At 36.8% G+C, this 12,989-nt stretch overlaps 1 protein-coding gene across 3 annotated transcripts in view; it reads left to right on the forward strand.

The window, feature by feature from the left end:
- The window catches only part of centrocortin (cerebellar degeneration-related protein 2-like), a 51,918-nt gene that overhangs the window by 36,397 nt on the left and 2,532 nt on the right, over window positions 1-12,989 (forward strand). For 2 of the 3 annotated variants that reach the window (XM_033346995.2, XM_033346994.2), the window contains exons 2-6: window positions 9,507-9,619; window positions 9,704-9,852; window positions 10,161-10,344; window positions 10,721-11,016; window positions 11,334-11,487. In XM_033346995.2, coding sequence (XP_033202886.1) covers window positions 9,507-9,619; window positions 9,704-9,852; window positions 10,161-10,344; window positions 10,721-11,016; window positions 11,334-11,487 — 896 coding nt within the window. Of the gene's footprint in view, window positions 1-6,789; window positions 7,226-9,506; window positions 9,620-9,703; window positions 9,853-10,160; window positions 10,345-10,720; window positions 11,017-11,333; window positions 11,488-12,989 lie in introns of those variants that run through there. The other variant, XM_033346993.2, reaches the window with a different exon arrangement.

Here is a 12,989-nt window from a genome sequence, read left to right on the forward strand (position 1 = left end):
CCTCTCTTCTAGCCTAGCATCTGTTAGACATACCCAATGCAACTGAAGGAAGCATCGGCCATAGCATGACTAATTCTTTATTGTTACCTCTCGTTGATCTTTCTTAAATGTAGGCTAACTATTGCCGATATTCTCTTATCCTCGACTACGGTTTAGCACGTGTTGATAAAATTAGGATTAGGATTGGCTCGCACTAAAACTTTGAGCTGCTGAAAGGAACTCTCTGCATTCTAAATCTTGTACCTTCCATTCTTGTATTTGCTTTCTATGTAAATAACAACTCACTGAGGATATCTGTATTTTAAAGGTTCATAACGCGTGAGTAAGTTTCGGGCTGTTTGGTTTTAGTGGCCTGTAAAGATGTTCATGGATATTCGTCATCGGTACAAAGACCGGACGCACAACGTCATATTTTAGCAATTTAATAGCACAAAATAGAATTCTGATAATAATTTGCGTTTATAAGAATTTGTTTTTAAGTTAATCGTGGAATATTTATTTTGCTAGAAAATATAATAAACGTTGTAAGAGATAATCTACTGTGATGTATTAATGACAAAACAACCTTGATGTAAAAACAACCTTCTTTTTCGCTTTGACATTTTTGTCTGACTTTTCGTTCGCGTACGAGCTCGACAGTTATTCAGATTATTATTCAAAAAGTCACTTCCCAGACCTTGCACTTCTGTTTTATCGCTTACCTTTGATTTCCTAAGTCATTATTTATGCAATGTTTCTTTACATTACAGGGAACTCGTATGTTCAGCATATTTAGTTATTCGAAGCGAAGACTGTAAATTTTGCTAAAAAGTTCGTACAGAGTCGCTAAGAAAACTAAACTCGGTATAAAAACATTAAAAACTGACATTCCAGAACATTGTTATAATTTTGTATTAATATAGAACACTGGAGCTGTTCGTTGATCTATTCTCTGTATTACAAAAATACTATGTAACATAAATTTTTCACCAAGAAAAAATCTATCCTATTGAAATAAACATGACCCACATGACATGTATATTAAAAAGATTCGCACGTATGTAAGCTACGTGCACGAATGCCGAATAACACGATAAATTCGTTTCGTATTCTACTCGCCAGTTCATACAACATACGTAAATTGTATGTCAACTATCGAAATTCTTCATTCTTGAACCTCTGTATGAACAAAACGGTACTTGCGGCATTTTTCTTGTGGTAATGCCAACTTTCGGTAATAAACTATTTCTACGGAAAACGCAACTTGTCAAAATTAACAAGTAGACGAACAGAAAGAATAACGAAACTGTGTGTATCCAGAAAAATTAAAAGTGTTTGAAGAAACATGTGAATTCGTGCTGAAAACACTTTTACCGCAATAGACATGTGCATCCGTTCTCCTCACTTAAAGAACTCAACTCATTCAATTAGCGTAACCACTAAAGCAAAAACTGTTTGGCATAATTATTTATATTTTCCTTTCTAAAACAATGCAAGTATTTTCCCGTATCGTATTGTTCTAGCGTTTTGGAATACAATATTCCTCGCTGATCTCCTTAAATGTCGATGAAAAACGCAGAGTGCCTAATATAGACTCGATGTTCGTCTTTGGATATTAACATTGAATGTTACTTGTGAAAGTAAAAAAAAAAAGTACAGCGTGTAAAGAAGTAGATTTAACTAAATTTTGTAAATGTGCTGATCACTGAAAATCCACAGCATTTGGTAATAAATATTATAAACACATATCTATTAGAAATCTTCGCTTTCTGACGGTACTTACATTGTTTATCGTTCCAAGTGTTCAATTAATTTTTTTCACTCAAATTTTTTTCTCTGATGTCTAACGTCCAACGTAATTTCCACAGATTCATTTTCGATAGATGGGTCCAGCATTATTCCACCGCGTAGAATGTAATTTTCTTCGAAATTATCCATTGTCTTTAATTAAATTCGCATGAAACTTGACAAATAAAATATCCGTTTCTAGTACGGAAGTTTCTTGAGACATCGAAGCCCTAAGGATGTGAAACTAGCCATTCAGTATTTATCGTCAGGACAGTAATTTTCACGTAACGCCGTTCGCTAGGTGCATGAACAAGCTTCTTCCTAAATTATCATCCACATTTGTGTGTCCACGTGTGTACGTACCTGCACGTACACATAAGAAACACGCTTTCGAAGGTGTAATTACATCGTCGTAAACCATTAGAAAATAGAATGTTTTTGCATTTGCTACATCCCTACATGGTTACATTGTCAGTAGATCGATCGCTCGAAGATACGAATTCCTATTATACCTATATAATTAGATACAGTTAAATACCTCTAATAGGATTTTTTTCATAATTCGTAATTAAAACGATACGCTGATAGACTTTAATAAATAGTTGCTCACGTTTGTGGTGAGTCAAGATCTCTTATCGAATTCGATTGTTGAAATGCTGAATTGATAATAATTATATTCTTGAATGCTTTGTCTCGTTGCTAGATCGCAGATATATTTATGTGCTTTCACGAATATGATTAAACAAATGAAAATATAACAATCATTTGTATCGTTACAGGTTTTTCTTAATCTTTTATTGTTTTTATATATATCATTAAGTTACGACAGTTGGTATTATTTAGTCATTTCTCACGCTCTTGCGTAATCTTCAAACGTGTAACGCGACATTCCTTTCCAATTCCATCAGCCGCCACGACAAACTAAATCATATAGAACATCTGTCATAGCGGTTCGATTCATTAATTCCGCAGTTCAATCCTGCTGCGTTCTTTGCGTCGATTTGCAGCGAATCGTGTTTTTCTCTCACTAAAAGAGTTTCCTAAGCACGAACAGCATATATATAAAAGAATTTATTATCGGTATGCTTTTCTTTTCAAATCATTTTCAGCACTGCAACAACACCTCGACCAGTCTTTTACTATGTCAATAAGGTTCGAGGATGTTAATGTTATTGCAGCAAGCTTAGGCGCGAAACGCTAATGCGCGGTTTTATGAAAGTACCAGAAGCGTAGTGTTGTAAAGCCGCGTTTTATCGATTCGAATTAATGCGCATAAATTTGCACATAGTTTGAAAGCGAGTTACAGCGTGTTCATGTTTCTCTTGACTTGTCCCCTTTCGGATTAATGATTTCCAATCGAGTGCAGATAGCGATGGAATAGATATTCCATAAAGTTTCAAACAGCTCGATATTCGAATATTCGGACCGAGTAACGATTTTTCAGTCGGAAATGATTCTCAAAACGTCCAGTAATTTGTAAAACTCGACTCTTTTATTAATCAACAATATTGCGTTAACTATTAACTCGTAACGATTAAACCTGTATAATGAAAACAGTCGAAGAACTCGTGGCCTGTGGCTTTTAAAATGTTATCGACAGTAACAGTTCAATTTTGCGAGAATTTATCGACGAATATCGATACGGTATCAATTCCAACGTCAACAAACAACTTTATATTATACCAATCAAAGCAGTGATTGGTTGATTTTCAACGAAACAGCGTGTCAGAAACCAAATGAGATATCCCGCGGATTATCTCGTTAGATACAGCGCGCTAATAAAGCCTGCAACTTATTACACGTATCTCTATCGGCGTTCGCTCGGCTTCCGGATATTAATTGACTGCAATTAAGATAAGTATCATTTTCGCCATTATGCTTACGACTCGAAGGATTGTCGCGTGTCCATCGAAACGACGAAACAGGCTCTTCTGCTTTCTGCTGACTTTCGTTATTTGCTTTCGACCGAGCTTTCTTCGCACATATCGTATACGTGCATGTAAGTTGCTTACATATACCGCTTGTCACGAATTATTTAGGTTTTTGACGGGTTACATTAGATAAGATCGTGCATTATTACGCATTGTTTTTATAATTTCTGGCTCGTGAGAAGAAGAGATTTCTCGGAGAATAGGTACAACGCTCTCGCGCCTCGTTTATGAATGAAGCGTTAGATTACCTTCTTTTCCTTTTTCCTTCTTTGATTTCACGCCGAAGTTGATATCAAAGTAATCGAAATAATTTATTCCGTTAACCACGGAAGACCAGTTCGGACTGCTCATTCTTGGACGTATCTAGTAATTTCACAGCTCGTACAGAGACGAGTAATTGAAATTCGAAACGTCTTATTTTTTGTTAATGATGCCAGAAGAGAAATTAGAATAAAATGCAAATAGAAATCTTCGTTCACCAGGATATTTGCCCCTTCGAATAAAAGAATTTTCTGTTATTGCTTTTTCTTGCCTTCTAAGCAAAGGTGAAGGTATCTTAGATGCTCGTGCTAGAAGAACCGAATACAGGAAGATAATGATGGTAATATATGTATATAGAATGTAGAAAGTGGAAGCAGATACTACATTTAATAAGTCGTTAAACCTGTTGAACCAACTTTTTGTAAGGGACAAGTTTGCAGATAATGATGAATGAAGGTACCGTATAATAATTATTATTTAAATTTCACAAAAATTATACGAGTCCGTATATATCGTGTTTTAAACGTATAACGTCGCATAATTACGATAATTACGTGAATACTATGATGGTTATATGAGAAATTAAATGCGATCGTGTGTCTATTTGATTTTGCTTCGATTATTAGAGAAAAGGGTTAAAAATTACTGTCTTACAAAAATGACTACTCACGTTGAAAATTAAATACTTAAATTTTTAATTCGACAGTTATATCTTACAAGGAATCGTATCTGTTTTACAGATTTATACGTCGAATGAATTTCACGATATCTGTTTTTATCAGACATTCTTCGCGAAAAATTTCGTCCGCGAAGGTCGTGTTGCCGTAAAAAGAATCGCAGAGCGAAAGAGACTGTTTCTCTCGAGTTTTGCTCAAACTGCACGCACCTGCGAACGTACGCGAAAATAAACAACGATATCCAGAACAACGGAGACCTGTGGAATTTACGGTGCGAGCATCTTCGAGAGAAATAGTCCTAGAATGTCGCGTGTGTGCTTTATGCCCTGTTCGGCACAATGATGGGAAAGAAACCCACGTATTTCAACGGGTCGCAGGAGCGGATGATTCGTTTAAGCCAATGGCAAATTTTTTACGCGTCGCTTTATTTGAACAATAAGTGAAAACGGAATAGTTTCGCGGCAACGCGCCATTAGTTTCGTGAAATACGACTGGAATACGTACTTTCGTTTAACCCTTCGATAAGCACCTGCAGGCAAGCTGCAAATACGCTTTTGTTACAGGATAAATCAAAGGTGGTAACTGTGGGTGCTTATAGGAATAGAAGACTTAAATATTCTAACAGTGTGCAACGTTTTTTCGTATTATCGAAACAAAAGGGAATAAAGCGGAGCGTAACGAAGAACGCGGCGCGCTTAAATTTGAAAAGCGCGCGATAAAATAACAAGGATAGAAGAGGTATGGAAATCGTTGGAGATCGTTGATATACGATTTGACCTGTATCCGCCGACTATTTCCCACACTCGTGCCGGCCGCCCGCTAAACCCAAGTGTGAAATTACGTTTTACAGCAAGACATGCCACGTGCTTTGTTGTTGCTTTATAAAACTCGACTCTACACGCGGCATGCTCGCGTACAGGGTGTGGTAGAGCGATAATGATCCAGTCAGCTGACGTACATACTCTACTTAATATCGGTAATATTTTCAAAGCGGTTTCACGCGCCACGCAGTATTCCTCTGTGCTCTGGAAAGGTCGCCGCTCTGTACACGTATAGGTGCACCTGTGCGGTTGCTACGCCTTCTGCGAGGCTCTCGGGTCCACGCCAACAATAGCCTCCTTTCTTTTATTTCGGCCGATGAAGAGATTAATAATGTTTCGCGAGGCATTCCCAGGAGAAAGTATTCGGCAGGAGAATCGATTCAGCGGCGGGCTCGAGGTCACCAGGGGTTATTTAAATCGAAATACCACGAGCAAGTGGTTTCCACGACTGCCGGGAAAGAGGTTTCGCGTCTTGCGATCAAACGAGATGCGACTCGACGGTCTTGCCGCGATTCATTGTGTAACGCGCCACGTGTTCGATGGTTAATTTTACGCTTTTCCGCCTACAAAAAGTATATTTATTTATCCGCGAGCTTCGTACGGCTAAGGAGCTGCTCTTCTACCGATTCGTTTGCGATCTTCGAATCGTGCTGTACACTCTGATTAAAACGAGAATGCCGTTGATTATCCGACATTTGATACTTCGCTTGTTTTCTTAATCAAATATTTATACGAATTGGTCACGTAAGAATACCTCGGAAAAGATTCAAAGTTCACCGAAAAACAAAAATCTCGACACAACTGGAATTTCCAGTGCGGAGAATTTGCCACTAATTACCGCGCTACCTCGTAACGTAAAAGATATGTTTACATAATTTCGACATTCAATTTTATTTATTCGCGCGTTCTCGAAATTGCCCGAATTGCCGAAAATTTCAATTGCGTACTTACGTAGCGTGTTACCGCTGACGATCAGAGTCGAGATGGAGACCTGGCTGACAAACACGCCAGTTATAAACGAAATATCTATGTGCCCAAATAACAATGCCGTGATGGACGTTGATCGTTTGAAATAAAGGTAGCATAAGTGGGACAGTTTGCACGTGTATCAAGAGGTGTATACCCGGTAGAGAAACAGATACGCGTTCACGGAATGGGAAGAAGGGAAAGGAAAAAGAGGTGGCCACGCGGAGTGAGAGTACCCGAGGGAGGCAGTACCCGAGGAAAGATGCTCGCCATCGCCAGAAGGGAATTGCACCAGGTGAAAAAGAACAAGAGAGAGGGAGAAGGGAAGGAAAGAGTTGGCGAGAGGACTGAGTAGAGAGGGGATAGGGGAATAAAGGTGAAGAGAGGGAGGCAAGTTAGCAGTGGATGGGCACTCGACGTTTAGGCTGCACACGTTCCTCGGCTACCTAGCAATTCACAGAAGACCGGCTACCTTCGTTGGAACCGGTTGTGGTCGATAACCCGACTCCTCCGCGTGGAACGTTCGTTCGCGAATCGTATCATCTGGATGGACCAAGTGAAAATCTTGTTCGTTTAGTGCGTGTTGAAGAACAGTTCGTAAGATACGTTGAAAGTGACGTTGAGGAACGTTTAGCGAGTTACTAGTGTTAGGAGAAAAAGTGGAAGTTCGGGTCATCTTTCAGGATTCTGGAGCTTAGAAAGATGAGCAGACATAACGTAGTCTGCGATCCGCAGACGCCGCTAAATTCCTTCGATTGTTGGGATTACTCCGTCGAGCTGTCGTATCTTGAAAATCCGCAAGGTATACCAAAATGGAAAATCATTTTCGTGATGTCAAAGTTCTTGGAACAGTGGCCTCGTGTTGGAGCGTTTGCGCGGCGAATTGACTCTGAATGAGTTTAGGGAGACGAATTTGCGGAAGTGCGGGAATAACGGAAAACTACGTTTTTCTATCTAATGTCAGAACTTTCGAGTCAAACGTGACAGCATGCTCGTTAAACTTGAATTCTAAAATATCCGCTATGCAGTCGATTAAATCGTTTCGTCATTTATGAGCAAGATATCACGTCAATGACAGTGCTAACGATGTGTATACGATATATCTCTTCTTTCAAAGTGATTGCCATTTACCTTGTACTATAAATTATCTATGTTCGCAAACTATATTTTAATTCATCCTTGAAAAAGAAAACTTAGAGATGTGAATTTTTATCGGGTACATAATCCAGTGGTATTATCCAAATTCCGTAAAATATTTTCAAAAATCAAATAATAGCAGAGTAACGTATCTCGGTGTTGTCTTAAAAACTTGATAACAGGTATCAATCGCTTATTTTATTTATCTAGCGCATGCCAAAGTGCGGTATAAGCTTCTGCGGAATACAGAAGAATTCCATTTGTCTGAACCTGTCCGCCAGGACAAGCAGTTCACATAACTGGAGTTCGTACAATAAGAGTTCGCGAATTTTCCCGCCTATTATTTTTTATACGCATAATAGGAGTTCACAATTTAGATAAGAGAATTCAGCGAACAAAGTTCAATTACTCGGGCATTAATTAAAATTTCGTTTGAATAAATAAAATGCAATGAAATTACCAGTTTTACTGCCATTCTACGGAAGTTCGTATCGTAATTTATGTCCACTGGATGGATGAAATAAATGATTTACACGTCCTTGAGCAAACACGTAGATTATTTTTTCTATCGTCTTCGTATGGACTTAAACAATTTTTAAACAAGACCAATTCGAATGAAATATTCGTGTCATAAAACCTCGCAACACATTTGCATCTTTCTTTCAAACACGAATTACATAGTTTACGAACATGAATAATTTATAATCTGCGCAAAGATGGAAGCGCAACAATAACGCAAAATTACAAGGTGCAATAAAAAAATAAGCAGCGTCACATTACAGCTACAATTATCGTCGTGAGATTTCCCATTACGCGTGTAAAGCGTGTGCGAATTGGGAAAAAGGGGAAGAGAATGGCATTTGTCGTTGTACGTTGTTCAAGTGAATCGAGGGACATTAATGACAGCTGAGGATGGGAAGGAAAAAACGGTAGTTGGCTCGTTTCCTCACCACGAAGGTCCTTAGCCCTAGCTAGAACGCCGTTTGTTCCTTGCCTTTAGGCTCGCTGGAGGTCGTCAGTTTTAGATCGAGGAAATGCAACGAAGCAGAACACTCGCCGTCAAGTTCAACTGTACGGAACATCCACGGCGTTATCCTTTCGATTTACAATCGTTTCGAATCATTCGAAACTCCAGGCTCGATCTTTTGTCACGCGATCGTTTTGTCATCGTTAACAAGCGAGAGGAGCTCGGTCGGAGCTTAATTATAGATTGGATCGCTATTACGATCGACCCTATTGTAATTAATTACATACACGTAAATTAACGACGAACCGACGCGACGTTTGCACGCGCATGATACTTTTATTATTATTATCATCAGGCACAGGAGCTTTGCCACAGGCGAAATCAAGAAATTCAATGTCTCAGGCGTAACTGTTATTTATATCAGCAACACTTGTCGTTCTTTATCGTACTATATTATACCGTAAGATATTATACACGTAATAATTGTGATGTGTGATCACCGATCGCTATTGGCGGGAAACCTTTCAAGGACAAGGAAATTAATTCCTTATTCCATTTATTCTTTTATAAATTTCCAAATGAATCGATATAGTGGAGTATACTGGTAGATTAAGAGAAGAAACGTTTGTCTTTTTAATGATCGTTGGGAATATTACATGGAATGTGTGTAAAATCATGTTTAATGGATATGGGAGAAATTTTCCAGATATTCGCTGTATAACGATTCGTTTTATTTGAACGCGCGTTAATGTACGTATAAATTCGTATAATCGCAAATATGAAAAGTCTGCATTTTTTTTTTTTTTTTTATTAAATTTCTCGTACCGTTCAAATATGATTATCCGTAAAATATAATTGGAAAAGCGAATTTTTTTAATCTTTAAATATCCTACAAATGTATAAAAATCTGTTATCTATACATAATATAAAAGTTTTACGTGAAATTTCCGAGAAATCTCTAATTGGGAATTTATTTCAGACTTGCAATTGGCTGCAGAACTCGGCAAAACACTTTTAGAACGGAACAAGGAATTAGAAAACATTATCAAAACACACCAGTCCACCGTTGAGGAACAAGCGCAAGAAATAGAGGTAACTTTTCAATAGTTACAACGTTGTCGAGAATTTATGCTAATCGCGAGAGCCATTTATTTACATTGAAATATGCTTCTCTAGTATATGAAAAAACAAACAGCTGCATTGAGGGAGGTAAACGACTCACGATTGAAAATTTATGAGCAACTCGAAGTCAGCATCCAGGATTTGGAACGTGCAAATCACCGTCTCGTGATTGAGAACACAAGTGACAAAAAGCTAATCAAAAGGTATGAAAATTTACTGTTACTCAATTTCCTTTCACTTACTTACTTTTAGAGAAAAGTTTTAAATATTTAATAAGTTTAAAGTTTTAAAAAGTTAAAAATATTCAACTAATTAATCGACTAACGTTAGAACTATCGAATTATCAAATATTATTAGAATGGCATGCTTTTAATAAAACAGTTAATTATAATCATTTAATTAAAACGATATGTGTACGACTATTGATAGATTTAAATTATCAATATCAGAAGCTGAATGGTATGGTTGAATGTTATGTAATTAATAAACGCTTCTCGTAATTTGTTAACAGCCAGTGTTTAACAATCGAGAACTTGGAAGCTCGGTGCGAGGAATTCCAGAAGAAAATCGACGAGATAAACGAGCAACATGAAAGTATACTTCGGCAACAGACTGCGAGTCAATCGACGAACACCGCACAAACACAGACCTTTGTATGGAAAGCACCGGCCATGCAGGGTGGCAGCATACAACAGGTTATTAATATTCATAGAATTCATTTTGCAGGATCTCGGATAAGTTCTATAATTATCGGTTATTTTGTATTTGAGACTACGCTGTGAACGGTAAAATTTCAATTTCATCTGTTTGACTAAACGTTTCAACATTCAGTTAGCAAAAAATTGTATTGGCAAAATTTTTGTTGTTATTTACAGAAGAATTATAAGCCTCTTTGAAAACTATGCGATAGATAAATTTCAATACTCTAGGTACAGTTACTTATAGCTTGCGATAAATTACCAAGGATAGTACATATTATTAATATACTATAGAACTATTATTATAGATATTATTCGACATGAATGAGCGCAGTAGGTATTTATCAAATTGAAACGTGGAAATATTTTTCAGAGCGCTGCCTCACGTGGCCAAAGACCTTTCCAAGAAGCTATCATTGACTCGAACGTTCGGCAATTTCATACAACAGCTTCAACAAACGAGGAAGAAGTTACCGAATTGCTGAGGCAGGTGCAGGAAGCGCGAAGTCAAAGAACAAGGGAGCAAAAGAAAGTCGCTGAGCTCGAACAACAATTAACTACTGTATTGCAGGAAAATACTACATTAGAAGAACAGTTGAACGTTTTGCGGGGTAAAGCACAAGACGTAAAAAATCTTCAAGAAGAAATAAACACGCTGGAAGAAGTTAGGTGGGTGTCATAGAAAACATTTTCGATTGAAAAGTTTCCAAGTGATGGAACGTAAAAGATTCTTTGTAAAATATTTCCGGTATTAATAAATCTTTCATATTATTGTTTCCCCTATGTAAGACATCTTATATTCAAAAGCATTTGAATATTTTAACGCGTTTCTTATTTTCTTAACCGTTTAACGTACACAGCTATGACATACGCGATCATAAATTATTCTTAGTTTAGCCGATTACTCTACCTATTGATCTTTTTACGGATTCAGGGAAAAATCATTGGTACGATTTCCGTAATGAAAAATTGTCATCTTTTTACAGACGAGGCCAACTATGTGGACGATGTTTACGCGGAATGGAATCTAAAACACACGACGAACTCTCTATAATGTTGAACCAGGAAGAATACGATGACATTAGCATGGCTGAATCACTCATAAATGACACTCAACGTGACACCGTATCTGTTACTCAGGTACCTTCATGTTCATTTGTGCAATGTTTGCTGTGTCAGACAATGTGTGTGCATGAAATGTTTTCTGTTTTTTGCTCTCTGACTATGCTTGAATTACGTTGTTTTACTCCTTTCCAAGCAATATTTATTTCGTACACTTTGTACGTCCCGCAAAATAATATCCCGACGATATGATTTTAGATGGATAGTATGTCTTATAATTTATACCGTATTTTATAGGAAATTTTGGTCCATGCCAATACTTCTGTTTTTCACTATATATCTAGTAAAAGCTTCTTAGTTACGCGAGTAGATTCAAAAGTAATTTAATTTTATTTGCTTTAGGAAACACTTCCAACAAAGATTAAGAAATCCAAGGCAAATAAAGAGAATAAAGAATTTCGTATGCTGTTGTGGACAACTTTCGCGTGTATATGGAAAACACCGTCGTTAATTTTTGTTTTCTTCCATACGATATGGTACATAAAAAACGAGTGTATTATGCCATTGTTATTGAAACCGTTCCGAATACCAATTTTCATTTTAAGAAAAGTGTTGCCATCAAAAAGTAGTAATAAGCTGCTTTAAACTATAGAAGGCGCGTAGAGACAACGATAATTAATTGAAAGTTAAACAGACTCGATACAATGAGTATTTTACATGTTAGATGACATGTTATCGAAAGACAATTATTTGCCATCTACCTGACAAAAGTTACGTATCAAAGCTAAATTTAGCTTAAATCTTCGTCAATTCTTTAATTACAAACATATCGTACTAATCGAAAATGCCATTAGCTTTGATTAAATTCCGATATTTAATTCAAAACTTTCACGAAATTGTTCATTATTAAGTCTTTCATTCAACTAAGATTAAAGTCAGAGTATAATATTTATCCTTATACCGGTGACTACTGTAATTGAGTAACTGTTACTTTTATTTTCTAGTTTTTTGTAGTTTTCTGTAGCTTCTAGGTTGTAGATGTATATGGCTTGTGATTAGGCTGTTCCTAATTTTGTACCATTATTTAAAAAATTTCGAGACGAAATCGATAGATATAGAACAATTGTTAAGTTTGAAGTTAGATAACAAAATTATCAGACTTCTTCGATAAGGCTGATTGAAAATGGTGTTGGTAAATAGCATGACGATGACAATTATAACTGAGCACTTACATTACTACGAATCTAACTATAACGAATTTAATATCGTAAGTTAGCAAGGATAGTATTAAAGCATGGCTCTAGCATGATTACTCGTATATTTCGATGATAGGAAAATGCCACGTATCAATGAAAAAATGTTTTCACACGTGTAAAATATTAGTAGATGAGGAAACTAGTTAGTATCCCTGGAATAGGTAGATATTACACATATCTTTAAAAAGAAAAGAGGAGAAAGAGTTTAATTTCCAAAGAATAAAAAGACTGTGTTAAATTAACGAATTAGCGAATAAGTTATTTCCATGTGCAATTTTTTATCGTGTGAAATTCGAATAGGTCGGATTTGCTGATGTTGCTTAT

The sequence above is a fragment of the Bombus vancouverensis genome, chromosome 3 (genome assembly GCF_051014615.1).
Source record: "Bombus vancouverensis nearcticus chromosome 3, iyBomVanc1_principal, whole genome shotgun sequence".
Lineage (NCBI taxonomy): Eukaryota > Metazoa > Arthropoda > Insecta > Hymenoptera > Apidae > Bombus > Bombus vancouverensis.